Source organism: Bos grunniens, chromosome X (genome assembly GCF_055505025.1).
Source record: "Bos grunniens cultivar Pamir isolate PY7600 chromosome X, Bosgru_T2T1.0, whole genome shotgun sequence".
Classification (NCBI taxonomy): Eukaryota; Metazoa; Chordata; class Mammalia; order Artiodactyla; family Bovidae; genus Bos; species Bos grunniens.
In genome coordinates this window covers 31,845,471-31,867,093 of record NC_141194.1, presented here as the reverse complement: position 1 = coordinate 31,867,093, position 21,623 = coordinate 31,845,471, and the positions used below count along the sequence as shown (strand labels likewise).

At 36.4% G+C, this 21,623-nt stretch overlaps 1 protein-coding gene across 21 annotated transcripts in view; it reads left to right on the top strand.

Annotated features, from left to right (window-relative positions):
- DMD (dystrophin) overlaps window positions 1-21,623 on the top strand; it is a 2,667,987-nt gene that overhangs the window by 793,666 nt on the left and 1,852,698 nt on the right. For all 21 annotated transcript variants that reach the window (XM_086387503.1, XM_086387509.1, XM_086387510.1 and 18 more), the window contains exons 3-4: window positions 19,368-19,460; window positions 20,897-20,974. In XM_086387503.1, the coding sequence (XP_086243629.1) occupies window positions 19,368-19,460; window positions 20,897-20,974 (171 nt within the window). The remainder of the gene's footprint in view (window positions 1-19,367; window positions 19,461-20,896; window positions 20,975-21,623) is intronic.

Sequence of the window (21,623 nt, the reverse complement as noted above, 5' to 3'; positions counted from 1 at the left end):
ACTTCACTTTCACTTTTCACTTTCATGCATTGGAGGAGGAAATGGCAACCCACTCCAGTGTTCTTGCCTGGAGAATCCCAGGGACGGCAGGGCCTGGTGGGCTGCCGTCTATGGGGTCGCACAGAGTCGGACACGACTGAAGCAACTTAGCAATAGCAGCAATCTGCAATCTTACATTTGCTTACTTACTTGTGTACTCTTCCTTATTCCTCTCCCTGGAGAGACAATAAACTCCAGAAATATAGAAACTAAATCACTGTTCACCCAAACCTCATGTGATATCATACTGTAGATGCTCAATAAATATTTGTTGAATTTGAAAATGGGAACAGAAGTTTCAAGAATAGTAGAGTCTGATTAGAGGGAGTAATTCCCTGTTGGTGATCCATGAGGTAGAATAATTTAAGGTGGATTAGGGAGGAGACCTGGGGCTTCCCTGGTAGCTCAGACAGTAAAGAATCTGCCTGCAATGTGGGAGACCCAGGTTTAATCCCTGGGTCAGAAAGATCCCCTGGAGAAGTGAATGGCTACCCACTCCAGTATTCTTGCCTGGAGAATCCCATGGACAGAGGAGTCTGGCGGGCTACAGTCCATGGGGTCACAAAAGAGTCAGACATGACAGAGCGACTAATGCCTGGAGAATCCCATGGACAGAGGAGTCTGGCGGGCTACAGTCCATGGGGTCACAAAAGAGTCAGACATGATAGAGCGACTAACACTTTAGAACTTTGGAGGAGGCATGAATTGGCCACATGTATGGAGACAAAGTGAGGATCAAAGCATTGGAACTGAACAGGTCAAAAAGCTATGAAGACATTAAATATTATTTTTAAAGTTATGAAGTAAAGACATTAAATATTATTATGGTCAACAGCATGGTAGTCATGATAGCATATCAACCTCTAAGTTTAAAGGGGCTTATGTCACATCCAGTTATCAGGGGTCATAGGTCCATACTCATCCTTACTTGGATTCTTCTGCTGATACAGTTAGTTCATGCTGTCTGTTCTTGCCTGTTGTTGGCCTCTATGCCCACATCATCACCAGAGATGATTGAAGTCCTGTCAAACCCTCAGCTATCGTGTCCTTTTCTTTGTCCCTTTCATATCAATTTAGAGCTGCCTCAAGTGTCTCAGGGCATCCTTTCAGTCTTACCTGCTTTGACACCTAGCTCATCTATTGCAGTTGCCTTTTCTACTGCACTGGTGCTATTGACGAGGCCAGTGGTGGGTGTAGAAGGAGGAGTCCCCAATCTCCCAGTGTATATGTTAACAAGCCAGGCACAGGTCTTCTCAGATCTAGGATTCTCCCCAACATATCTATGTTTCTGGGACTTGATCTCAGAGCAAAAATGGCATGATGGACCACAATAAAGGCTATCTGTCTTATTCGACATAATTCATTTCAATCCTATTATTTTTCCAGCTATTAAACTGTCTCCTTTGGGATGAGGCAGACTTGCATCTATATAGTTTTACCAACTCTTTTATTTATAGGATATATAGTAGGTCACTGTACTCAACATACTAAGGATTTTGCAATGCACAGTTCTGATCTTTGCCATAGATTTCAGATGTTACATAGAAACATAATATTTAAGCCTTGGTGTCTTTTTTTTTTTCTCGAATTTTCATGGTAATGATTATAGCTGAGAAAGTACACATATATAGATTCCAAGAGTTGGGTGAAAACACCAGCTAATATGTCGGAATATTAATCTGCCACATGATCTTAAATATGAGATATGTCTTGGTTTCTCCAGGATGCTATAAATAATACTAGAGACCAGGTAACTTATACATAACACAATTTTTTTTCCTCATGATTCTGGAGACTTCTGGAAGTCCAAGATCAGGGTGCCAACATTATTAGATTCTGGTGAAGGTCTTCTTGTTCCATCCTCAATTGGTGGAAGGGGTTAGAGAGCTCTGTGGGACCTCCTTCATAAGGGCACTAATCTCATTTATGAGGGTTCCAGCCTCATGACTTAAGCACCTCCCAAAGGCTCTTCCTCCTATACCATCACATTGAGCATTAATATTGAATCTAAATATGAATTTGGATGACACACAAAATTTAAATTATTGCAAGGGGGAAAAGGAGGCAAGACTTTAACTTGTTATGATAGCAGTTAAATGAAACTGAAGATTAAATTCTAAGATGACCTTGCAGTGGGGAAAGTGAGGCTGAGGGCATATAGGCAACTGTTCAAAATCCTTTAAGGTTTCAGAAGACACTGAGGAAAGAGTTAGAAGCTGAGGGTGAGAGGAAAAAATTGACCAACATAGAAAAGAATAAATGTTTGGGGAAAAGTCTTGAAAAAAAAAAAAAAAGCAGATTGAAGGAGGGTGGTTCTATTCAGAGCTAAAATTGAAGCTTAGAGCAGGGAACCAAGGAAAAGACATTTTGAAAAATATGATAGGATGGTATGAAGAATCTTTAACACATTGACCAAAGAGCAAATAAACAAAAAACAATGGGGCTGGATATAATTTATTGATCAGATTCTGGTTACAGTTGGAAATTTTGTTCTGTGTGATTCTGGATACTGTTATGAGTTTCATCCCAGGGATATATGTTAGCTGTTGACAAGCTGTGCCATTTATTAGTGCCATTAGGTTTTGTAAAAGTGTGGATATTATTTTTCTGCATCATTTTGTTTTGTTTCTCATTTTGACTAATATTGAAGTGTGTTATCTATTGTGTATCAGTTAAACAAGTGTTTATCCTTAAAATCTTAGAATTGTTATTATTCTTCAATTCATGATATATCATGCATAAAAATATAAGAAGATTATAGCACTTTGCCATGGCTATTCTCCCTGTATTAAGCCCAGTAGGGTTTTAAAGACTAATTTGTGGTCAAATTGATTTTAGTCACTAAAGAATATATTAAAGAAGGCAAAGTCCATTTTAATGATCATGTATATTTTTAAGTGCCTCTAAGGAGCTGTTAAGATTGGCTTATTTGAAGGTTGTTGGTAGTAATTGAAGTATTATGAAAAATGATGCCTGTTTCGTGAACCAAAACAGATAATATTTAGTATTTTGTATCATTTTTTCCACATATCCTTTAATGAATCAATTCCTGTTGATCTATTTCCTCATGGATTGCCCACAAAATTATATTAGAGATAAAATAAGAAATGGGCAGCATTATCAAAGGATGGTGAACACAAATATCAAAGAATAAGCTTTTGATACATTAACCTCTAAATCTTTCTCAAAACAATCATGCCATGCTCAGTATATTCCATAAAATGAAGAAGTCAGGGTAATTCCCAGTGCTACATGATTATAAATACCTAAGAGTGTCAACTATGATTTGCAAACTCCCAAATTGGCTAGATTTGAAGAGTCATCTTTTCATCTTAGACAGAGGCACATTTTTAGCTTCTGGTCTTGATAATGATAGTACAGTATAAGATAAACATGATTGTGAGTCTTTAATGGAGCCATGGTTGCAAGGATGCCAATAAAAGAATCTGTTTTTAATAGCATATACATGGAGGCTTCACCATGATGCCTTCTTTTTTTCAAAAGAATTTATTATAGATTTTTGTTTAGTTATACATGGAAACATTTATCATAGGAGGGTCAATAAAAGCAACAAATGGAAAACAAGAAAGTGGGGTGAATAGGTATGAAACTATAGCCTTCATCAGGTCAGTTCAGTTGCTAAGATGTGTCAGAATCTTTGCGACACCAGGCTTCCCTGTCCATCACCAACTCCCGGAGCTTGCTCAAACTTATGTCCATCGAGTAGGTGATGTCACCCAACCATCTCATCCTCTGTTGTCCCCTTCTCTTCCTGTCTTCAATCTTTCCCAGAATCAGGGTCTTTTCTAGTGAGTCAGTTCTTTGCATCAGGTGGCCAAAGTATTGGAGCTTCAGCTTCAGCATCAGTTCTTCCAATGAATATTCAGGACTGATTTCCTAAAGGATTGAAATCCTTGTAGTCCAAGAGACTCTCAAGAGTCTTCTCCAACACCTCAGTTCAAAAGTTATCAATTCTTCGGTGCTCAGCTTTCTTTATAGTCCAACTCTCACATCCATACATGACTACTGGAAAAACCATCATAGCTTTCATAGTTAGAGGAAATAGATTTAAATCTGAGTTTAAACACCTTGGTGAATCTACTTAAGACTGCTGAATCTTAAAATATCCTCATGTCTAAAAAGGTAGAAGCAAAACCTTTCTCACTAATTCCTTCTAATATCAATCAGAATAAGTTTGACACTGTTCATGAAATTCTTAAAGCATCTTGGTTTAATTAAGAAACACTCAAAAATGTTACTTTGGTTGATAAAGGAGGAGAACAGGGAATGAAGGAGGAAGATGAAGAAGCAGAAGACAAGAAAGGAAAAACTAGAAATATAAGATAATTCAAATTTTAAAAAAGTACTTACATATGAATAGATAAAAGACTGTGCAAAATATTTAAACATGTTGACACTAGTTTTGTGATGAGATTATGCCTTTTATTTCTTTTTAATATTATGTGTATCTTTTTTTTCATAAAGTACATTCATTCGTTTTAAAAGAAGAACCCATTTTAAAAACCTAACAATTAAAATTATTATTTCTACTTTAGATTTGAAGTTTGTATTTAAACCTCCATTTCAAATCTTACAGTCCAAGATCAGTAACAGATTGCTAATGCATTCCCAGTAGTATTTAAATTTAAGAAACTAAGAAAGGTCATTTAACCAGGTGAGTCAAAATTAAAAAATCAATTAATATATTTTTAAGGCAAGATTTTTTTCCTTTTTGCTCAGTAATGTTTTTGGACAGTTGCTGTGTTCATAAAATAGAACATTTTGAAAAGCAGTATTTTATAATGAGCAAATGTCTGGTATTGATACAAATGAATTATTAAATTAGGCACCTTTTACAGTCAAGTCATGCAATAGTAGAAAAGTCCTGGTAAAAACTTCTATTTAAAGAGCTATTAAACTATTTTTCTATTTTTGAAACAAACAGTTGCCTATTAAGATTTTCCAATTAATTTACAAGACAACTTAAAATTTTGCTCATGAGCTTTGGGAGGAAAATGTGTCAAACCTAACTACTTCCCTTTGGCTGTTATTCAGCTTAATTTATTTAAAAATGCATTATTCTAGAAACACTAAGCAAAGGTGACAGTTTAATTCAGAGAGAATTGTTTAGATTCACTATTTTTATTTTGAAAACATCTGAATGAAAAACCACTATAAATTAGAACTTACAATGAAGAAAATAAGACAAACAGAAATTTTTATCTAAAGTGACAACAGAGTAAAAAAACTAGAAAATAAAAGAATGAAAAAGTGTTCCTTTCCTTTTTTTAACTTCTCATGAGATTCAAGTGAACTTCAAATGAGCATGTTGAGCAAGAAATAGAATCTTTTCCTTTTTTTTTTACAGCATATAATGAACCCAGAACTTAAAAACACACACACACATATTTTATTAAAGATAGCATTAAATATCTTTTAAGATTTACACATTTTTTACTTGCTCCATGAAGCTGAGAATTTCTTTTTAAATAGGGCTTTGCTGAACTTTTGTTTTTTTGCAAGATGGAATTGAAGGAGCTCTATAGAGCATATTGATTGTGCTCTTTTCCAGATAATTCATTAAGTCAAATCTCCACAGATAGTGACTTTTTGCTCATTTTCAACTTCACCAGTGAAATGTTTCCTAGCTTGGAGTTCTTTTGTGCAAAAATTCCACGGGCTTTTTAAAATTTTTCATAAATAATTTAGCAATTTTTATAATACAGTTTAATTTTTCATATTTCTTCCTCTTGTGTAGAAACATTCATATATGAACATTTCAGTTCAGTGTCTAAGTCGTGTCCGACTCTTTGGGACCCCATGGACTGCAGCACCACAGGCCTCCCTGTCTGTTGCCAACTTGCCGAGTTTACTCAAACTCATGTCCATTGAGTCGGTGATGCCATCCAGCCATCTCATACTCTGTTGCCCCCTTCTCCTCCTGCCTTCAATCTTTCCCAGCATCAGGGTCTTTTCCAATGAGTCAGTTCTTCACATCAGCTGGCCAAAGTATTGGAGTTTCAGCTTCAATATCAGTCCTTCCAATGAATATTCAGGACTGATTTCCTTGAGGATGAACTGGTCAGATCTCCTTGCAGTCCAAGGGACTCTCTAGAGTCTTCTCCAACACCACAGTTCAAAAACATCAATTCTTCAGTGCTCAGCTTTCTTCACAGTCCAACTCTCACATCCATACATGACCACAGGAAAAACCATAGCTTTGACTAAGATGGACCTCTGTTGGCAAAGTAATGTCTCTACTTTTTAATATGCGACCTAGGTTGGTCATAAATTTTCTTCCAAGGAGCAAGTATCTTTAATTTCATGGCTGCAGTCACCATCTGCAGTGATTTTGGAGCTGAAGAAAATAAAGTCTGTCGCTGTTTCCATTGTTCCCCCATCTATTGCCATGAAGTGATGGGACCAGATGCCATGATCTTCATTTTCTAAATGTTGAGCTTTAAGCCAACTTTTTCACTCCTCTTTCACTTTCCACAAGAGGCTTTTTAATTTTTCTTCACTTTCTTCCATAAGGGTGGTGTCATCTGCATATCTGAGGTTATTGATATTTCTCCTGGCAGTCTTGATTCCAGTTTATGCTTCATCCAGCCCAGTGTTTCTCATGACATACTCTGCATATAAATTAAATAAGCAGGGTGACAGTATACATCCTTGACATACTCCTTTCCCTATTTGGAACCAGTCTGTTGTTCCATGTCCAGTTCTAACTGTTGCTTCCTGACCTGCATACAGGTTTCTCAAGAGGCAGGTCAGGTGGTCTGGTATTCCCATCTCTTTAAGCATTTTCCAGATTTTACTGTGCTCCATACAATCAAAGGCTTTGGCATAGTCAATAAAGCAGAAGTAGATATTTTTCTGGAACTCTCTTGCTTTTTCGATGATCCAGTGGATATTGGCAATTTGATCTCTGGTTCCTCTGCCTTTTCTAAATCCAGCTTGAACATCTGGAAGTTCACGGTTCACATTCTGTTGAAGCCTGGCTTTGAGAATTTTAGCATTACTTTATTAGCATGTGAAATGCGTGCAATTGTGCAGTAGTTTGAGCATTCTTTGGCATTGCCTTTCTTTGGGATTGGAATGAAAACTGACCTTTTCCAGTCCTGTGGCCACCGCTGAGTTTTCCAAATTTGCTGGCATATTGAGTGCAGCACTTTCACAGTGTCATCTTTTAGGATTTGAAATAGCTCATATGGAATTCCATCACCTCCACTAGCTTTGTTCTTAGTGATTATTCCTAAGATCCATTTGACTTTCGCATACCAGAATGGCTCTAGGTGAGTGATCACACCATCGTGATTATCTGGGTCATGAAGACCTTTTTTGTATAGATCTTCTGTGTATTCTTGCCACCTCTTCTTAATATCTTCTGCTTCTCTTAGGGCCATACCATTTCTGTCCTTTATTGAGCCCATCTTTGCATGAAATGTTCCCTTGGTCTCTCTAATTTTCTTGAAGAGATCTCTAGGCTTTCTCATTCTATTGTTTTCCTCTATTTCTTTGCACTGATCGCTGAGGAAGGCTTTCTTATCTTTCCTTGCTATTCTTTGGAACTCTGAATTCAAATTGGTATATCTTTCCTTTTCTCCTTTGCTTTTCACTTCTTCTATTCATAGCTATTTGTAACACCTCCTCTGACAACCATTTTGCCTTTTTGCATGTCTTTTCCTTGGGGAATGTCTCTGTGGGGTCTCTGGGTCCTGGTGCACACAAGGTTTGTTTGAGCCCTCTGAGAGTTTCCAACAGGTATGGGGTTTGATTTTAAACATGATTTCACTCTTCCTACCATCTTGCTAATATTTATCAGTTGTGTATATTACAGCTAACATTTATCAGTTAGCTTTTGCTGTGTAACACTCTACCTTGAAACTCAGTAGGTTAGAACAACAGGTATTTATTAGTCTTTCAGATCTTCAACCAGGAAGTTCTTCAGTTCTCTGCTGGGATTATTCATGTGTCTCTAGCTAGCTGTGGTTTGACAGGTGTCCTTGCTAATCTTGCCTAAGCTCTCCCACATGTCTGGTTGTCAGCCAGTCTGGCGTTTGAGGTACCATATCTGGGACTACTGGGAAAATTTGGTTCTGCTTCACATGTATCATCTTCTAGTTATCTGGCTGAGGTGTGTTCTTATGATGAAGGGGGAACTGTGGAACAAGAGAGCAAAAGTGTTCAACCCTTTGTGAGGCTGACATTTGCAAGTAGAACAACATCACTTGCATTGTATTCTGTTGGACAAAGAAAGGCAATGGCCAGCCCAGATTCCAGAGATAGAAACCGCTTCCTCATGAGAAGAAGAGCAAAGTCCCATTGCAAAGGACATGGTTTCAGGAAAGGATGAAATAGTTGGCCCAGTTCTGTGGTTAATCTACCATGGATAGTGAACTCCACTTTTGCAAAAAAAAAACCCAAAAAACAAAAAACAAAGAACAAGTTCCAATGGAAAGGTAGATAACTGCTTAGAATTTTAAGGAGCTCATATTTATAATTTAAAGCAGTTGCTCCTGAACAACATGACTCCCTTTTCAAGTAATATTTCCACACAAGAATAGTTCTCCTGAATTATTAGGACTCCAAAATTCACCTCTGAACAATGGCTATGTTGGCCTTTCCTAAATAATATTACCTATCTTAAAATATCAGTCTATATATTAATGTGAAAAAAATGTTAATCACTTCAAAATTGCATACCTTGTTCAAAAGAATGAAAACAAATGACCATTAGATATTTACCCAATCTCCTTTAGGTTGGCAGACCAAGTCAGTCCCCTTTGCTGAGATGACTCATATATCTCAAGTCTCATCTCTACCATCCCTACATATACCCTGTGTTCTATGACCCGATTTATCATAGCTTAATGTAGTTTATCTGATCCTTAGCATCTGAAATGTCGCTCTGCTTGATATTCTTTTCCTCTTTTCACATCTTGTTAATTTTGTATTCAATGTTGTAAATTCACTTCTAGGATTCCTGCTTCTCTTATGCCTCTCAAGTGAAGGTGACATCTCTCTTGTTTGTGCTGGCACTGTTCTTAAAACACTACTATTTATAGGTGCTATATGTACACTTGTTTAAATGCATACATCCTTCATATACTGTGACTAAAGCAGCAAAAACAATGGCAATATCTTTTTATCATCTATCTTCCCAATTATTCCCAGCACTGGGCACAATAAAAAGTAGGTGACTAATAGCTGTTACATTTAGTTGTTTAACTTAACTACTCTCCCTCCTTTGACACAAGAGGAAAATAAACAAATTTCTAAATCATTTATCCAAATTCACACCATTGGGTAAAGTTAGAATTATAATTAAATAAAGTCCTCTTTGACCCCAGATGTTATATTCTTTAACATGTAACTGTGTGAATCTCACATGGAAGACTTTCAATAAGTAATTGGCATGTTTAGGTGGATCTCTCAGGAAATCACTGCACTAAAAGCGTGAGTAATGCTGTTCCTTCTACTTACTATTATTCAATCCTCTTCACTTTTAAGAATTATATTCATTCTATGTCGATTTATAGCCTTCTAGGTTTTTAGTGGCACCAAAATCACTGCAGTGGTGACTGCAGCCATGAAAGTAAAAGACGCTTGCTCCTTGAAAGAAAAGCTATGCCCGACCTAGACAGCATATTAAAAAGCAGAGACATTACTTTGCCAAAAAAGTCTGCCTAATCAAAGCTATGGTTTTTCAGTAGTCATGTATGGATGTGAAAGTTGGACTATAAAGAAAGCTGAGCGCTCAAGAATTGATGCTCAACTGTGGTGTTGGAGAAGACTCTTGAGAGTCCCTTGGGCTACAAGAAGATCAAACCAGTCCATCCTAAAGGAAATCAGTCCTGAATACTCATTGAAAGGACTGATGCTGAAGCTGAAACTGTAATACTTTGGCCAGCTGATTGATGTGAAAAACTGACTCATTGGAAAAGACCCTGATGCTGGGAAAGATTGAAGGTGGGAGGAGATGGGGACGACAGAGGACGAGATGGTGGGATGGCATCACCAACTCTATGGACATGAGTTTGAGCAAGCTCCAGGAGTTGGTGATGGATAGGGAAGCCTGGTGTGCTGCAGTCCATGGGGTCGCAGAGTCAGACACGACTGAGTGACTGAACTGAACTGAAGTTTTCAGTGTGGGGGAATTGTTTTTGTATTTTAATTTAATGACATTTAAAAAGTGATTCTCCATGTACCTTTGAGTGAATTCTGCATATTAAAAATTTGTTTTCATCTCTAGAACAATATTTGCTGGATTTATCAAGGCATCCCTGCTAAGAGAGTGATATAACAATAGAAATGTAAGACATTGTGGAATTTTTCTAGTGTACATATGTAGAATTATCATCGTTATTACCTTTTAATTACTAATTCAACCTAAAATTAGAAGCATCTTTTTCTTGTAGGTCCTATACCTATATCTGATGTTCAGAAACCTAGGGGGAAAGAAAAATAATAAATTAGTTAAATTATCCTTACTTTATTGAAAGACATCATTAAAGTACACAAGTAAAACTTATATAGCACTGACCCTTAATTACATTATGGTCAAAGAATGGTTAATAAATCTGAAACTATACCACCTGATTTAGGTTTGGATTCGTATCTACCACTTATTCACTTTGTTCTCTATATCTCAGTTTTGTCATCTGTAAAATGGGGATACTTTGAACTGATTGTTAAAATAATTAATTAAAATAATCCATGTACAGGGCAGACAATTGTGGCTGACATAAACTAAGCACTGAATGTTTATTACATATGTCAATACAAAATATATGAGATTGAATCATATGAAATTGCCAAATTTTGATCCTATTTGAGTACAGAATTTAAAGTTTCATATGGGTCAACCTATCAGAAGGAAATAGAGGTATAATGAGGACAGAAGCTCTTATTCAAATATTCCATCCTATGTGACATTTTTCCATTCTGTGTGTTTCCTGTGCCCTTGATTTGATACTGATTATTGGCAGACTCACTTCATAAGCATAGAAGAAGAGAGAATAAATAGTCTAAGGCTGCCTTTCTAGTAGGTAGGGGCAGGAAATGATTAGGAAGACGCTGTGTCTTGTCACATAATTGTCCACACCCAATTGTACTGCAGTGTATTTGAGAAATTATAAGAATATTAATTTCAAAAATAAAGTTTACATTTATTTATTAAAGGCATCTTCAGATGTCCTTTGACCATAAAGTCTCATTCTACTGGATCTGAACAAGTTCGAATGGTTCTTTCTCCCTCTGCCTTTTGCCTGAAGCTAAGAGCCAATAGTTCACATTTCTCTAGTGAGTGTACCCACTGTGTCACAGTACTTTTTTTTCCTTTTTGAAGAATCAGAGTATTATTTAGATGCTTTGAAATGAAGGGCTTCTTCTTGCAAACTTTATACTGTACTATTTTTTTTTTTTTCCTGCTACAAAAGCCTCTACTGGCATAGAATAGAACCAATCTCCATTTCCCTCACTGGCTATCTCAAGCTTACATCTTATATCTTTGTGATTCAGTAGAAAAACTGAATTTCACTTTCAGAATTCTAAATTTATAGGTGATATTTAAAGATGATATAACATAATTAACTACAATCATAGTTTATAAGGTTTCTATTATTTTAACTATTTGTGAAGTATATTAACATTATATCTACAAATAAAGATTACCTATAATGGCAACCCACTCCAGTGTTCTTGCCTGGAGAATCTCAGGGATGGGGGAGCCTGGTGGGCTGCCGTCTGTGGGGTCACACAGAGTCGGACACGACTGAAGTGACTTAGCATAGCATAGCATAATTTTACTATTTTTTTTTTTCCAGCGTAGCTGGTGATTGAGTTAGTACTGATCTATCTCATTTACAGATGAGAAAACACAGGCCTCGGTTAAGGATTCAATTTTATTACAAAACATATTAAAGATAGACCTGATCAGACAACAAATGATTGCTGACTCTTGGTTAAGCACACTTTATTTTTATAATAGAACATTTACAGATAATGACTTGATTTCCATTAACTATTGTTGTGGCTGCTGTTTTAAGTTCTAATGTGCAATCTGGTTGAATCTCTTCTTGTGTACTTGATAGTATAACATACACATTGAGTCCTAGTGATTATGTTTTATAATGAGTTACTGCCAAATAACATTTTATACCTGGAGAGAGTGTAAAACTATTATCTAACTTAGCTCTTGAGCACTTGTATAACTCCAAGGAATAACTTAATTTTTTAAAACATTATCTTTGTAGCTCAGATTTTAGTGCTATTTCAGTACATAGAAGTTTAAAAGGATCTGATGCTGAGGAATAATGAATAATATATGTTAAGTTTCATCCATTAAAGCCCACTAAACAATCCAGTACTTTGATATCCCTATTAGAGGAGAGTGTTCCAGTCATACATTTGAGTCTTTAAAACAACATTGCCAGAGATAGAAATAATATAGACGATTTGAGGAGGACCACTGGGGCCTTCACTTATTTTCTGACATGGGCATCCTTGACAGTGATCCTATGGATCAAGGGAATCTTTTCCTCCTGTCTGGGGAATGTTGAATGTGTCTTTGGTTTATTCTTCTAGGTCCTCTCTCTGCCTTTTTCTTCCCTGGGGGGCTGATTTCTATGGATGATATCAGCAGACTTCTTGTCCTCTGGCTTCCAATTGGATTTGGCTCTTGGGAGCATTTACAGGAGATCAGAGGAAGGGAGGAAAGAGATATCAGGGCACTTATTTATCACAGGATAGCTGCATTCATCACCCAAATAGCAGAACTCCTGTCAGGTGACCCTCTCATTACTCTCTCTGTTCAGGACTCAGTAACCAGTCTCTTTCTCTTCATTCCTGTGTCCAGGAGTGATAATTACACTTCTTTAGTACCTGTTTTGGTGATTTCTTTCTACCCTGACCTCATCTTTGTAAATTGTCCCTTATTAACTCTCTTCAAGTTATCCAAGTCCTGCTAGGATCCTGACACCCTCAAAGGAGAGTCCTACTTTATTTCCAGGTGATTCCATTTAACCAAAGAGGGGAAATATGAAATGTGATTAGGTTTTATGGAACATTTCCTATGCCAGGAAATGTGTTGGATACCTTATACTTGTTCAGTTGCATCCAACTCTTTGCAACCCCATGGGCTGCAGCATGCCAGGCTTTCCTTCACTAGCTCCTGGAGTTTGCTCAAACTCATGTCCACTGAGTCTGTGGTGCTATCCAACCATCTCATCCTCTGTCATCCCCTTTTCCTCCAGCCTTCAGTGTCTGCCAGCATCAGGGTCTTTTCCAATGGGTTGTCTTTTTGCATCAAGTGGCCAAAGTATTGAAGCTTCAGCTTCAGTATCAGTCTTTTCAATGAATATTCAGGGTTGATTTCCTTTAGGATTGACTGGTTTGATCTCCTTGCTGTTCAAGGGAGTCTTCAGAGTCTTCTCCAGCACCACAGTTATACTTATTAACTCATTTAATCCCCATACTAATATTTTGAAATTGACCACTTCTGTTACTTAGAGCTGAAAGTTCTAAGCAGAATTTAGAAAATATGGATTATTAGGGTTAAACAATTTGGCATAAATTCATGATGCTATCCATTCATGAAACTATCTAAGTACATCTTAGAAAAAAACTCTACCCCTAATGCATTTAAATCTTTACAGCATCATCACAAATTAGGTAGTAGTACATCCTTGTTTTACAGATGATAAAGGGTAAGACACAAAGAGATTGTTACATGCTCATATCACACACATGAAATATGGTAGAGCTGAGATTTGAACTATGGCATTCTGGATGTAGAGACAATATTTTTACTTATTGTATTACAGCACTATGCTTTGTAAAACATACTTCATCATTACAACTTCTTTTTTTCCAAATTCTCTCTGTCTTTCAATTATTGGTTTTCTAAAAGGAGACAACTAAACCAGCATTATTCTTCTGTTTATAGGAGACTCCTTTCAAGGCTAAACTAATCTGTGGTATTAAAAATTAGTACAGTTATCACCCTTGGAAGGGCTAGTACACAGAAGTGGGTGTGAGAAAGCTCTGAGGGTGCTGGTCATATTCTTTTTCTCCATGGAGGTTATGATAATATAAATGTGTTTAGTTTGTGTAGATTCACTGAGCTAACACTTAAGATATGTGTACTTTCCTGTGTTTGTATTGTGCTCACATTGTGCTCAGTCACTCAGTCATGTCCAAGTTTTTGTGACCCCATAGACTATAGCCTGCCAGACTCCTCTGTCCGTGGTATTTCCCAGCAAGGTACTAGAGTGGGTTCCCATTTCCTACTCCAGGGGATCTTCCCCACCCAGGGGTTGAATCCGTGTCTCCTGCTTGGCAGGCAGATTCTTTACCACTGTGCCACCTGGGTAGCCTATATGTATATTATACTTCAATAAAAATATCTTATAAAATACTTTTTACAACTTATGCTTACAATGGATTGCATTATTTTTTATCAAGAACTGATCAACAGGTTTTACCAATAAGTTTGGAATCAATTTTGCCCTCCTTTTTGGTGTTCTCTTGCTCTTGATGTTTCTCATAGCTAAAGATTCAGAATCACAGAGAAGTATCTTGATTTTCTTAGCAACATAGATGTCCAGAGGCTGACCTTTCTGTAACCAGAAGCCTATGTTCAATTATTCCTTGCCTCTTTACCTTTTATTGGAGCATGCTGTTGAATTATCTGTATTTATTGGTTAAAAGACTGACACAGCTCTGAAGAGTCAGAAGCCATTGAGATGATTTTTAATTTATTTCTATCCCTTTCTCATTTTTTTACTTTGATTTTTTTTTTACTGTGTTTATGCCACTTACCAATAAACCTGAGTTTTTTTTTAAACATTGTCTGTACATTGTTTATGTATAAATATATAAAAAATATATATAAATACAGAAGTTCTGTCACCCTGACCATAATATAGGAGGACTGCTATCTCATTTTATGGTCCTTTCATCTTGATATTTGGGTTAGCAAGGAAGATGAAAATAAGTGAAGGTAGGAAATTTCTGAGTAATACCAAAATTTCCTTTTTAAAGAAAATATTAATCATGAAAGCAATTGAAGATAGAGAGCCACAGGGTCATATGGCTGAAGGCACTTAATGTTTTATGTGTTTTATAAGATTATTTTCAGACACTTGAAAAGAAAGCCATTAAACACAGGGGGGGGTTAAAGAAAACTACTGTTTGCATGATGTGTCACTTGCAACAAAAAGACATGGCAGATGTCTCTCACAGAAGATGAAAAGGGAAGAAAACAAAAGACAATTAAAAGTAACCAAAGGGAAAAATAAAACGGTAAAGTAAGATAAAGAACTTGAAGGCTCTGAGTATTCCCCCCGTGCCATCCACATTTACTAGTATTAGTAATTGAATATGGAGGGGCATCTAAGAGGAAACAGAACACATTGTATGTGAGCTCTGTATTTTCTGGTAGATTCAGTAGTTAACCATAACTGAATTTATTTCTCATATTTGGCTAAAGAAGGAGAAGCCAAGGAATAATAGACTAAAACAAACATCATCCTGTATTTACTGTGTGCCTGATGTTTGCCAAGTCTGTATAGCACACCTACACTGTTTCACTTAAGCCTTAGAAGCTTAAGACTTTGGTGTGGTATTATTTCAATCCCCATTTTATTATTGAATAGATTGTCCCTCAGAAAGACTAAGTCACTTGCCTCAGACAGTGAAGCTGGTAAACAGAAGACCTCGGTTCAAAAAAAATTAGCTATTTCTGTCTCAGAAATGTGTGCAACTTTTGCTACATCATACCTATGTATGGAATGAGGAATGAGGTATGGGATCTAGGAAAGAAGAGAAAACCATTCAAGAGAAAAGACATGTTTTGGTTTCCTCAGGGTAGGCATAGTCCAGGAGGAATAAGACTGAGCACCTGAACATCCATGTAGTTACAGGCTAAATATTGTACATTTCTTTGAGCATCACTTTAATTAGACCATAGGAGGGGAAATTTCAATCAAAGTGCTTGAAATTACTTTTAAGTTCAACATGCATTAAGTGAGGAAGATAAAATCTCCACGAATCCTTAACATAAAACATATGCTTTCATAAGAAATTTTGAACCTGCCATCACTATATACTTTTCACTGCTAGGCTCCTAGATAAATACATTCAGTCTTATCTGCTGGAAGGATGCTTTAGTGGAACATTCTGAGAAGCACTCTATTAGAGATCATGGTGGCTGTAACAAATATACATTGGATTTCTATTGCCATACTTTAATATATCACTGATTGCATGAGTTTGAATGTTATATATATCAGGAACTATCTTTTTCTATTTCACCTCACTGCTTTCTAGGTGCCCCAATGAGATGTGCCTGGAGGCCTCTGATTAGCTTCCAGTCCTTCCCTCCCTTTCTGTTTTGTTTGATTCCAGTTTAAAAGGGAAAATTATAAAATACCTGGTCCTTATGTATAAGCTTGTATCAAAGCAAGATGCTGTTTGCCTTGTTGATCTTCATCTCAGCTCCTTGTCCAAAAGCATAATCTTTCTACTCCTTGTATCTTGGATGCTAGGTGATTCTGACAACTTTGGGGTTAATGTTTTATTCTTTGCCCCAAGACGTAGGCCTTTCCAAGTCCCTGTCATTCTTTTTGAATGAACATTTTGCCACCCGCTTCCTTCCTGGTTTGACATACTTTATTATCTATCAGTCTATCTGTCTATCTAGATATATACATTTTATTAAGAATAAGTATTTCTGTCAACTAACTAAATTTAATTTTCTTCAAAACCTCACACATTTCACTATGAAATATTGTTTTTGTCAATAAGTTTAGAAGTCACACACTTCTCAAAAGGAAAATTTGCTCCTAGAAAAAAAAATGAGCATTTTCAAGGTATTGTAGACCTTTAACCAATATGAAAATAAAATCTTAATATTCCCCACCACCACTGCCAAGTTACTCTGGATTATATATGAGATTCTTGACAGGTTCATTTTTTCATTTTCTTTGCTTATTAGTAGAGGGCTTCTCTTAATTTTTCATGAAAATGGCATTGTTGTTTCAATATTTACCTGTACATTATGTATAGTAAAAGTACTTTCTAAATGTTCTAGTAACATAGTGTTTTGTGGTCTCTTTGCCACTAGAATTTTATTTATATATAAATATTTATTTACATTAAAAATATATATTTGTATATACATTTTGGTTGTGTCAGGTCTTAGTTCCAGCATGTAGGATCTCCACTGAAACATCCAGGCTGTGTTTCTGTGGCTTGTGGCCTCAGTATTTGCTTCATATGGGCTTAGTTGTCCCATGGCATGAGATCTTAGTTCCCCAACCAAGACATTCACCAACCAAGGGTTCACCATCTCCCCTGCATTCGAAGGCAGATTCTTGACCACTGGACCATCAGGGAAGTCCCTGCCCTGGAATTTTAAATCAGAACTATTTGAGTAGAATTTCAAAAGAATGACTTGTATTTATCTTTGTCAAAGCACATACCTGGCTCGATTCCCAAAGCTGAGTGTGGAGGGACTGGTAGACTTCTTGAAGTGGTCAGTGTTCTCATTAAGTGACACATCTGGACACTGACAGGACTTGTCTTGGACATGGCTGCCTGGCTGTAGGGAGATCCTGAATCCTCTGTCTTCAATCTTAGAAGCTTCAGAGATGTCTTTTGACTGGAAACCAGGGTTCTTCTTGAGCTGTGTGAAATCTGAAGTTTGTGTGTGATTGAGGGAGTGGATAAGGAAAGGACAATTACACAAAGGCTAATGTTAGACCCATCGTGTGACATCGTGAGGAAAGTATTTCCTGATCCTCAGACTATGGGAATTCCCATGGTTATTGCTCTTGAGTTTCTTTTACTGCTCCCCCATAGCATTACCTTTTAGAAATATTTGTTTTCCTTGCTCAACTCAAAGTTCCATGAAGACGGGGGTCATATCCAACTGATTTACTAGTGTATGTTCTAGCACCTAGTCCAAGTTTATTGGTGCTCAATAAACATCTGTCATTGATAAATTAGGGCTTTCTTGATATCTTGGGTAATTAAAGAGTTGTGAATGATTTCATATGAAGGTATTGGAGGCTTTAAACCAGAAAGAAATATTTGGGGTATGACAGAAGAAATAAAATCTTTGAAAGATAATCAGATGGAAGGAGGAAAAGGCCAAGTAAGCAGCCCAATAAAATAGAATGAACAAGAGCCCCAGGAATTAGACAGATCTGGGCCCAAAACTTGGTTTTATCATCTTTTTGTTTTGTAACAAAGGGCCATATGCTCAACCTCTGTGTCATGAATAGAATGAGTATACCAATGCTAACCTCATAGAAATGTTACACAAATTATAAATCAATTTATTTAGTGGGATGTTTCTTATGAATAGTTAGTTCTTATGAATAGTTACTCCAAAAATGTTAGAAGTTATTAGTGGCTATTTTTTTCCTGCAATATAATTCCCAAGTATAAAAGTAAGAAAAATATATGAAAAGCTTTTACCGACTTATCTCATTTAATTTAAATCATATCGTTTTAAAATTTGAGCCATCCAACATGTGACTAGATCATTCTAAGGCAGCATGCAAAATGTATATGCAGAGAATTATGGGTGAAGGATGGTGAACCCTCAGTGATTACATATTATGTTTCCAAGCATGCTAAATGGTTACATTTTATGTACCCACCCAAGGCAAATTATTTGTAGTCTTTCTTGGTGTGTTTGCTGCTGCTGCTGCTGCTAAGTCACTTCAGTCATGTCTGACTCTGTGCGACCCAATGGACAGCAGCCCACCAGGCTCCCCCATCCCTGGGATTCTCCAGGCAAGAACACTGGAGTGGGTTGCCATTTCCTTCTCCAGTGCATGAAAGTGAAAAGTGAAAGTGAAGTCGCTCAGTCGTGTCCAACTCTTCATGACCCCATGGACTGCAGCCCCACCAGGCTCCTCCGTCCATGGGATTTTCCAGGCAAGAGGACTGGAGTGAGGTGCCACTGCCTTGGTGTATTTACTTCTCCCCAAACATTGCCCAACTGCCTGATAATTTAAACATTTTTTCCTTTCCTTCATAGAATCAGCATTTGAAAAGATGAGTTAATTAGATCCATTAGACTATAAATCTCCAACTCTTGTTATTGAGAAAAATATATAATAGGTTTGGCTGAATAATGATTTATTGGTTTTTGTTTTCTACTTGAAGTTCTCTTTCCATCCATCACCGTTGGCAGATTAAGCATTAGACTCATTAAATATTCTTCAACATAGCTTTAAATTTTAAAAGGCATAATTGTAGAAATGGATACCTGGAAGCATGCTTTATTTAATTGGGTATATTTCTTATTTCAGTTCGGGAAGCAGCACATAGAAAACCTCTTCAGTGACCTACAGGATGGGAGACGCCTCCTAGACCTTCTTGAAGGCCTGACAGGGCAAAAACTGGTATGTGACTTAAAATATTTATAAGAGCTTCACATTAACCTCAGCAAAATTTCAGACCAGAAACAAACTCATCATAGTTTTATGAGATCTAGTAAACTTCGTTAATTTACTAATTACTGATGTAGCTATATAGGACCTATTTCTGAATAAAACAACCTTCAATATTTTTACTTTGGCATGTTCTATCATATGCAGAACAAGAAGGTGAAATTTGCAGTAATAGATATTATTCTCTACTATTATTTGGTATCTGTTATTGATAATCTTCTCTACTATTGTTTGGTATCTGTTATTGAATGTATTTTAATAAGGCTTTTATACCTAATGACCTTTTAACTTTAACTGTTTTTAGTCTTTTTTTCTTTTCATCTTCCAGTTTTATTAAAATATAATTGACATATAGCATTGTACATGTTTCAAGTGTATAGCATAATAATTTGACTTACATACTTACATCATGAAATGATTATCATGAGTTTAATGAATGTCCATCATGTCATATAGACAAACTTAAAGAAGTAGGAAAATTCTATTTTTCCCTTTCCTTCTGATAAGAACTCTTAGGATATAAGAACACTTAACATGAAATATGGAAAATGGGGAGTTGCTGTTCAATAGATGTAGAGTTTCAATCATTCAAGATGAATAAATTCCAGAGATCCACTGTACAATATTGTGCCTATAGTTAATGCTATTGTATTTTGCAGTTAAAATTGTTTTAGGAGGGTAGATCTCATTTTAGGAGTAAATATTGCAGGCATCACAGTGTCAGACTTTCTAAACCTCCACAACTAAATGAGTTAATTCATATATTGTAATACAATATATTACACATATATTATATATATTATATATACTGCATATTACATAATTGTAATACACTATACAAATGTTAGTTTAAAATTTATAGGGCAAGGTAAGACTTTGGGGATTGAGGGTAAGGTTTAAAGAACTGAAGATGACTGAGGTTTTGAGCTTCAGTGACTAAGACAATTAAGGTAATATTGACAGAAATAGTTTCCTTTAAGCCTATTTGGCATTATAGAATTTTGCTAGGCTCAAATCTCTTTTAAACTTTCCTAAAAATTGTGGGAATTAACTCATTTATATCCCTAGCAAATGTCTTTATGCATGCTGATGTTTCTCATGGTGGTCATTCAACTGAACTGTATAATGAAGGAGAGATTACCAAAATTGCTTTTGCGAAAGAAAAAAAAATGTTATCAGTTTTCTTGAGGAGTGGTTGATTCATGCTAAGAAACTCCTATGACAAGGGCAATTAACCCAAAGCACTTAAATTCATTATATTAATGCCTCGCAGCCTGTGATCATTTAAATGATTCCAACTGAAAAGTGAAATGTAGAAATTGTTTCATTTCTGGTAGATTGTCTTTCTCTCCTCCTGAGCAGTCAACATATTTTCATTTTGTTTTCAGCCGAAAGAAAAAGGATCCACAAGAGTTCATGCCCTGAACAATGTCAACAAGGCACTGCAGGTCTTGCAGAAAAATAATGTAAGTGGAGCCCTGGACAGAGTCTGAATACCATGAGACAGCTTGCTTAATGTTTGAGTGACGGCTTTGGTCCCAAATACAGAGAAAGCATTTCGGGTTCTCTCGAAATTCAAAGCAGTTAATAAGAGCACGTGTTCAAGTTCATGTGCATCTGCTTGTGGCTGATGTGATACAGAAAGTAAGTGCATGCAGCCATAGGGAGCAGGGAAAGTTATGAACCAATAGCCTGGTTGGCCACTTTGTCTTGTTTTTAGATTTTTCATGATGAGGTTATATTTTGTGGACAGATAAAGTCCTGTTGTGAACTTATCTCCTTACAGCAGTGTTTCTGTGCAGAAAATGGCTTTTACTCAGCAATTCTTATTTTTTGTGAATAAAGTGTGTTCACACATGATGATGATGAAGTTTGTTTGAATTAACCCAGTGTTTCTTAGATGGTACATCCAAGTATGAAAGTTACACAGAAAAAATCAGTATTTCACCTTGTCGTAAGAGTTGCAAATTTATTTTCTATTCCTGTATCTGATTTGATTTAACTAGGAGAAAATAGATGTGTGGTATTAGAAAAAGTCAACAATCATATCTAAATAAGTGTGTACATGAAAGGACTCCTTGCCTCCTCAGAATGACTTTGAGATTCCTCCCCTCT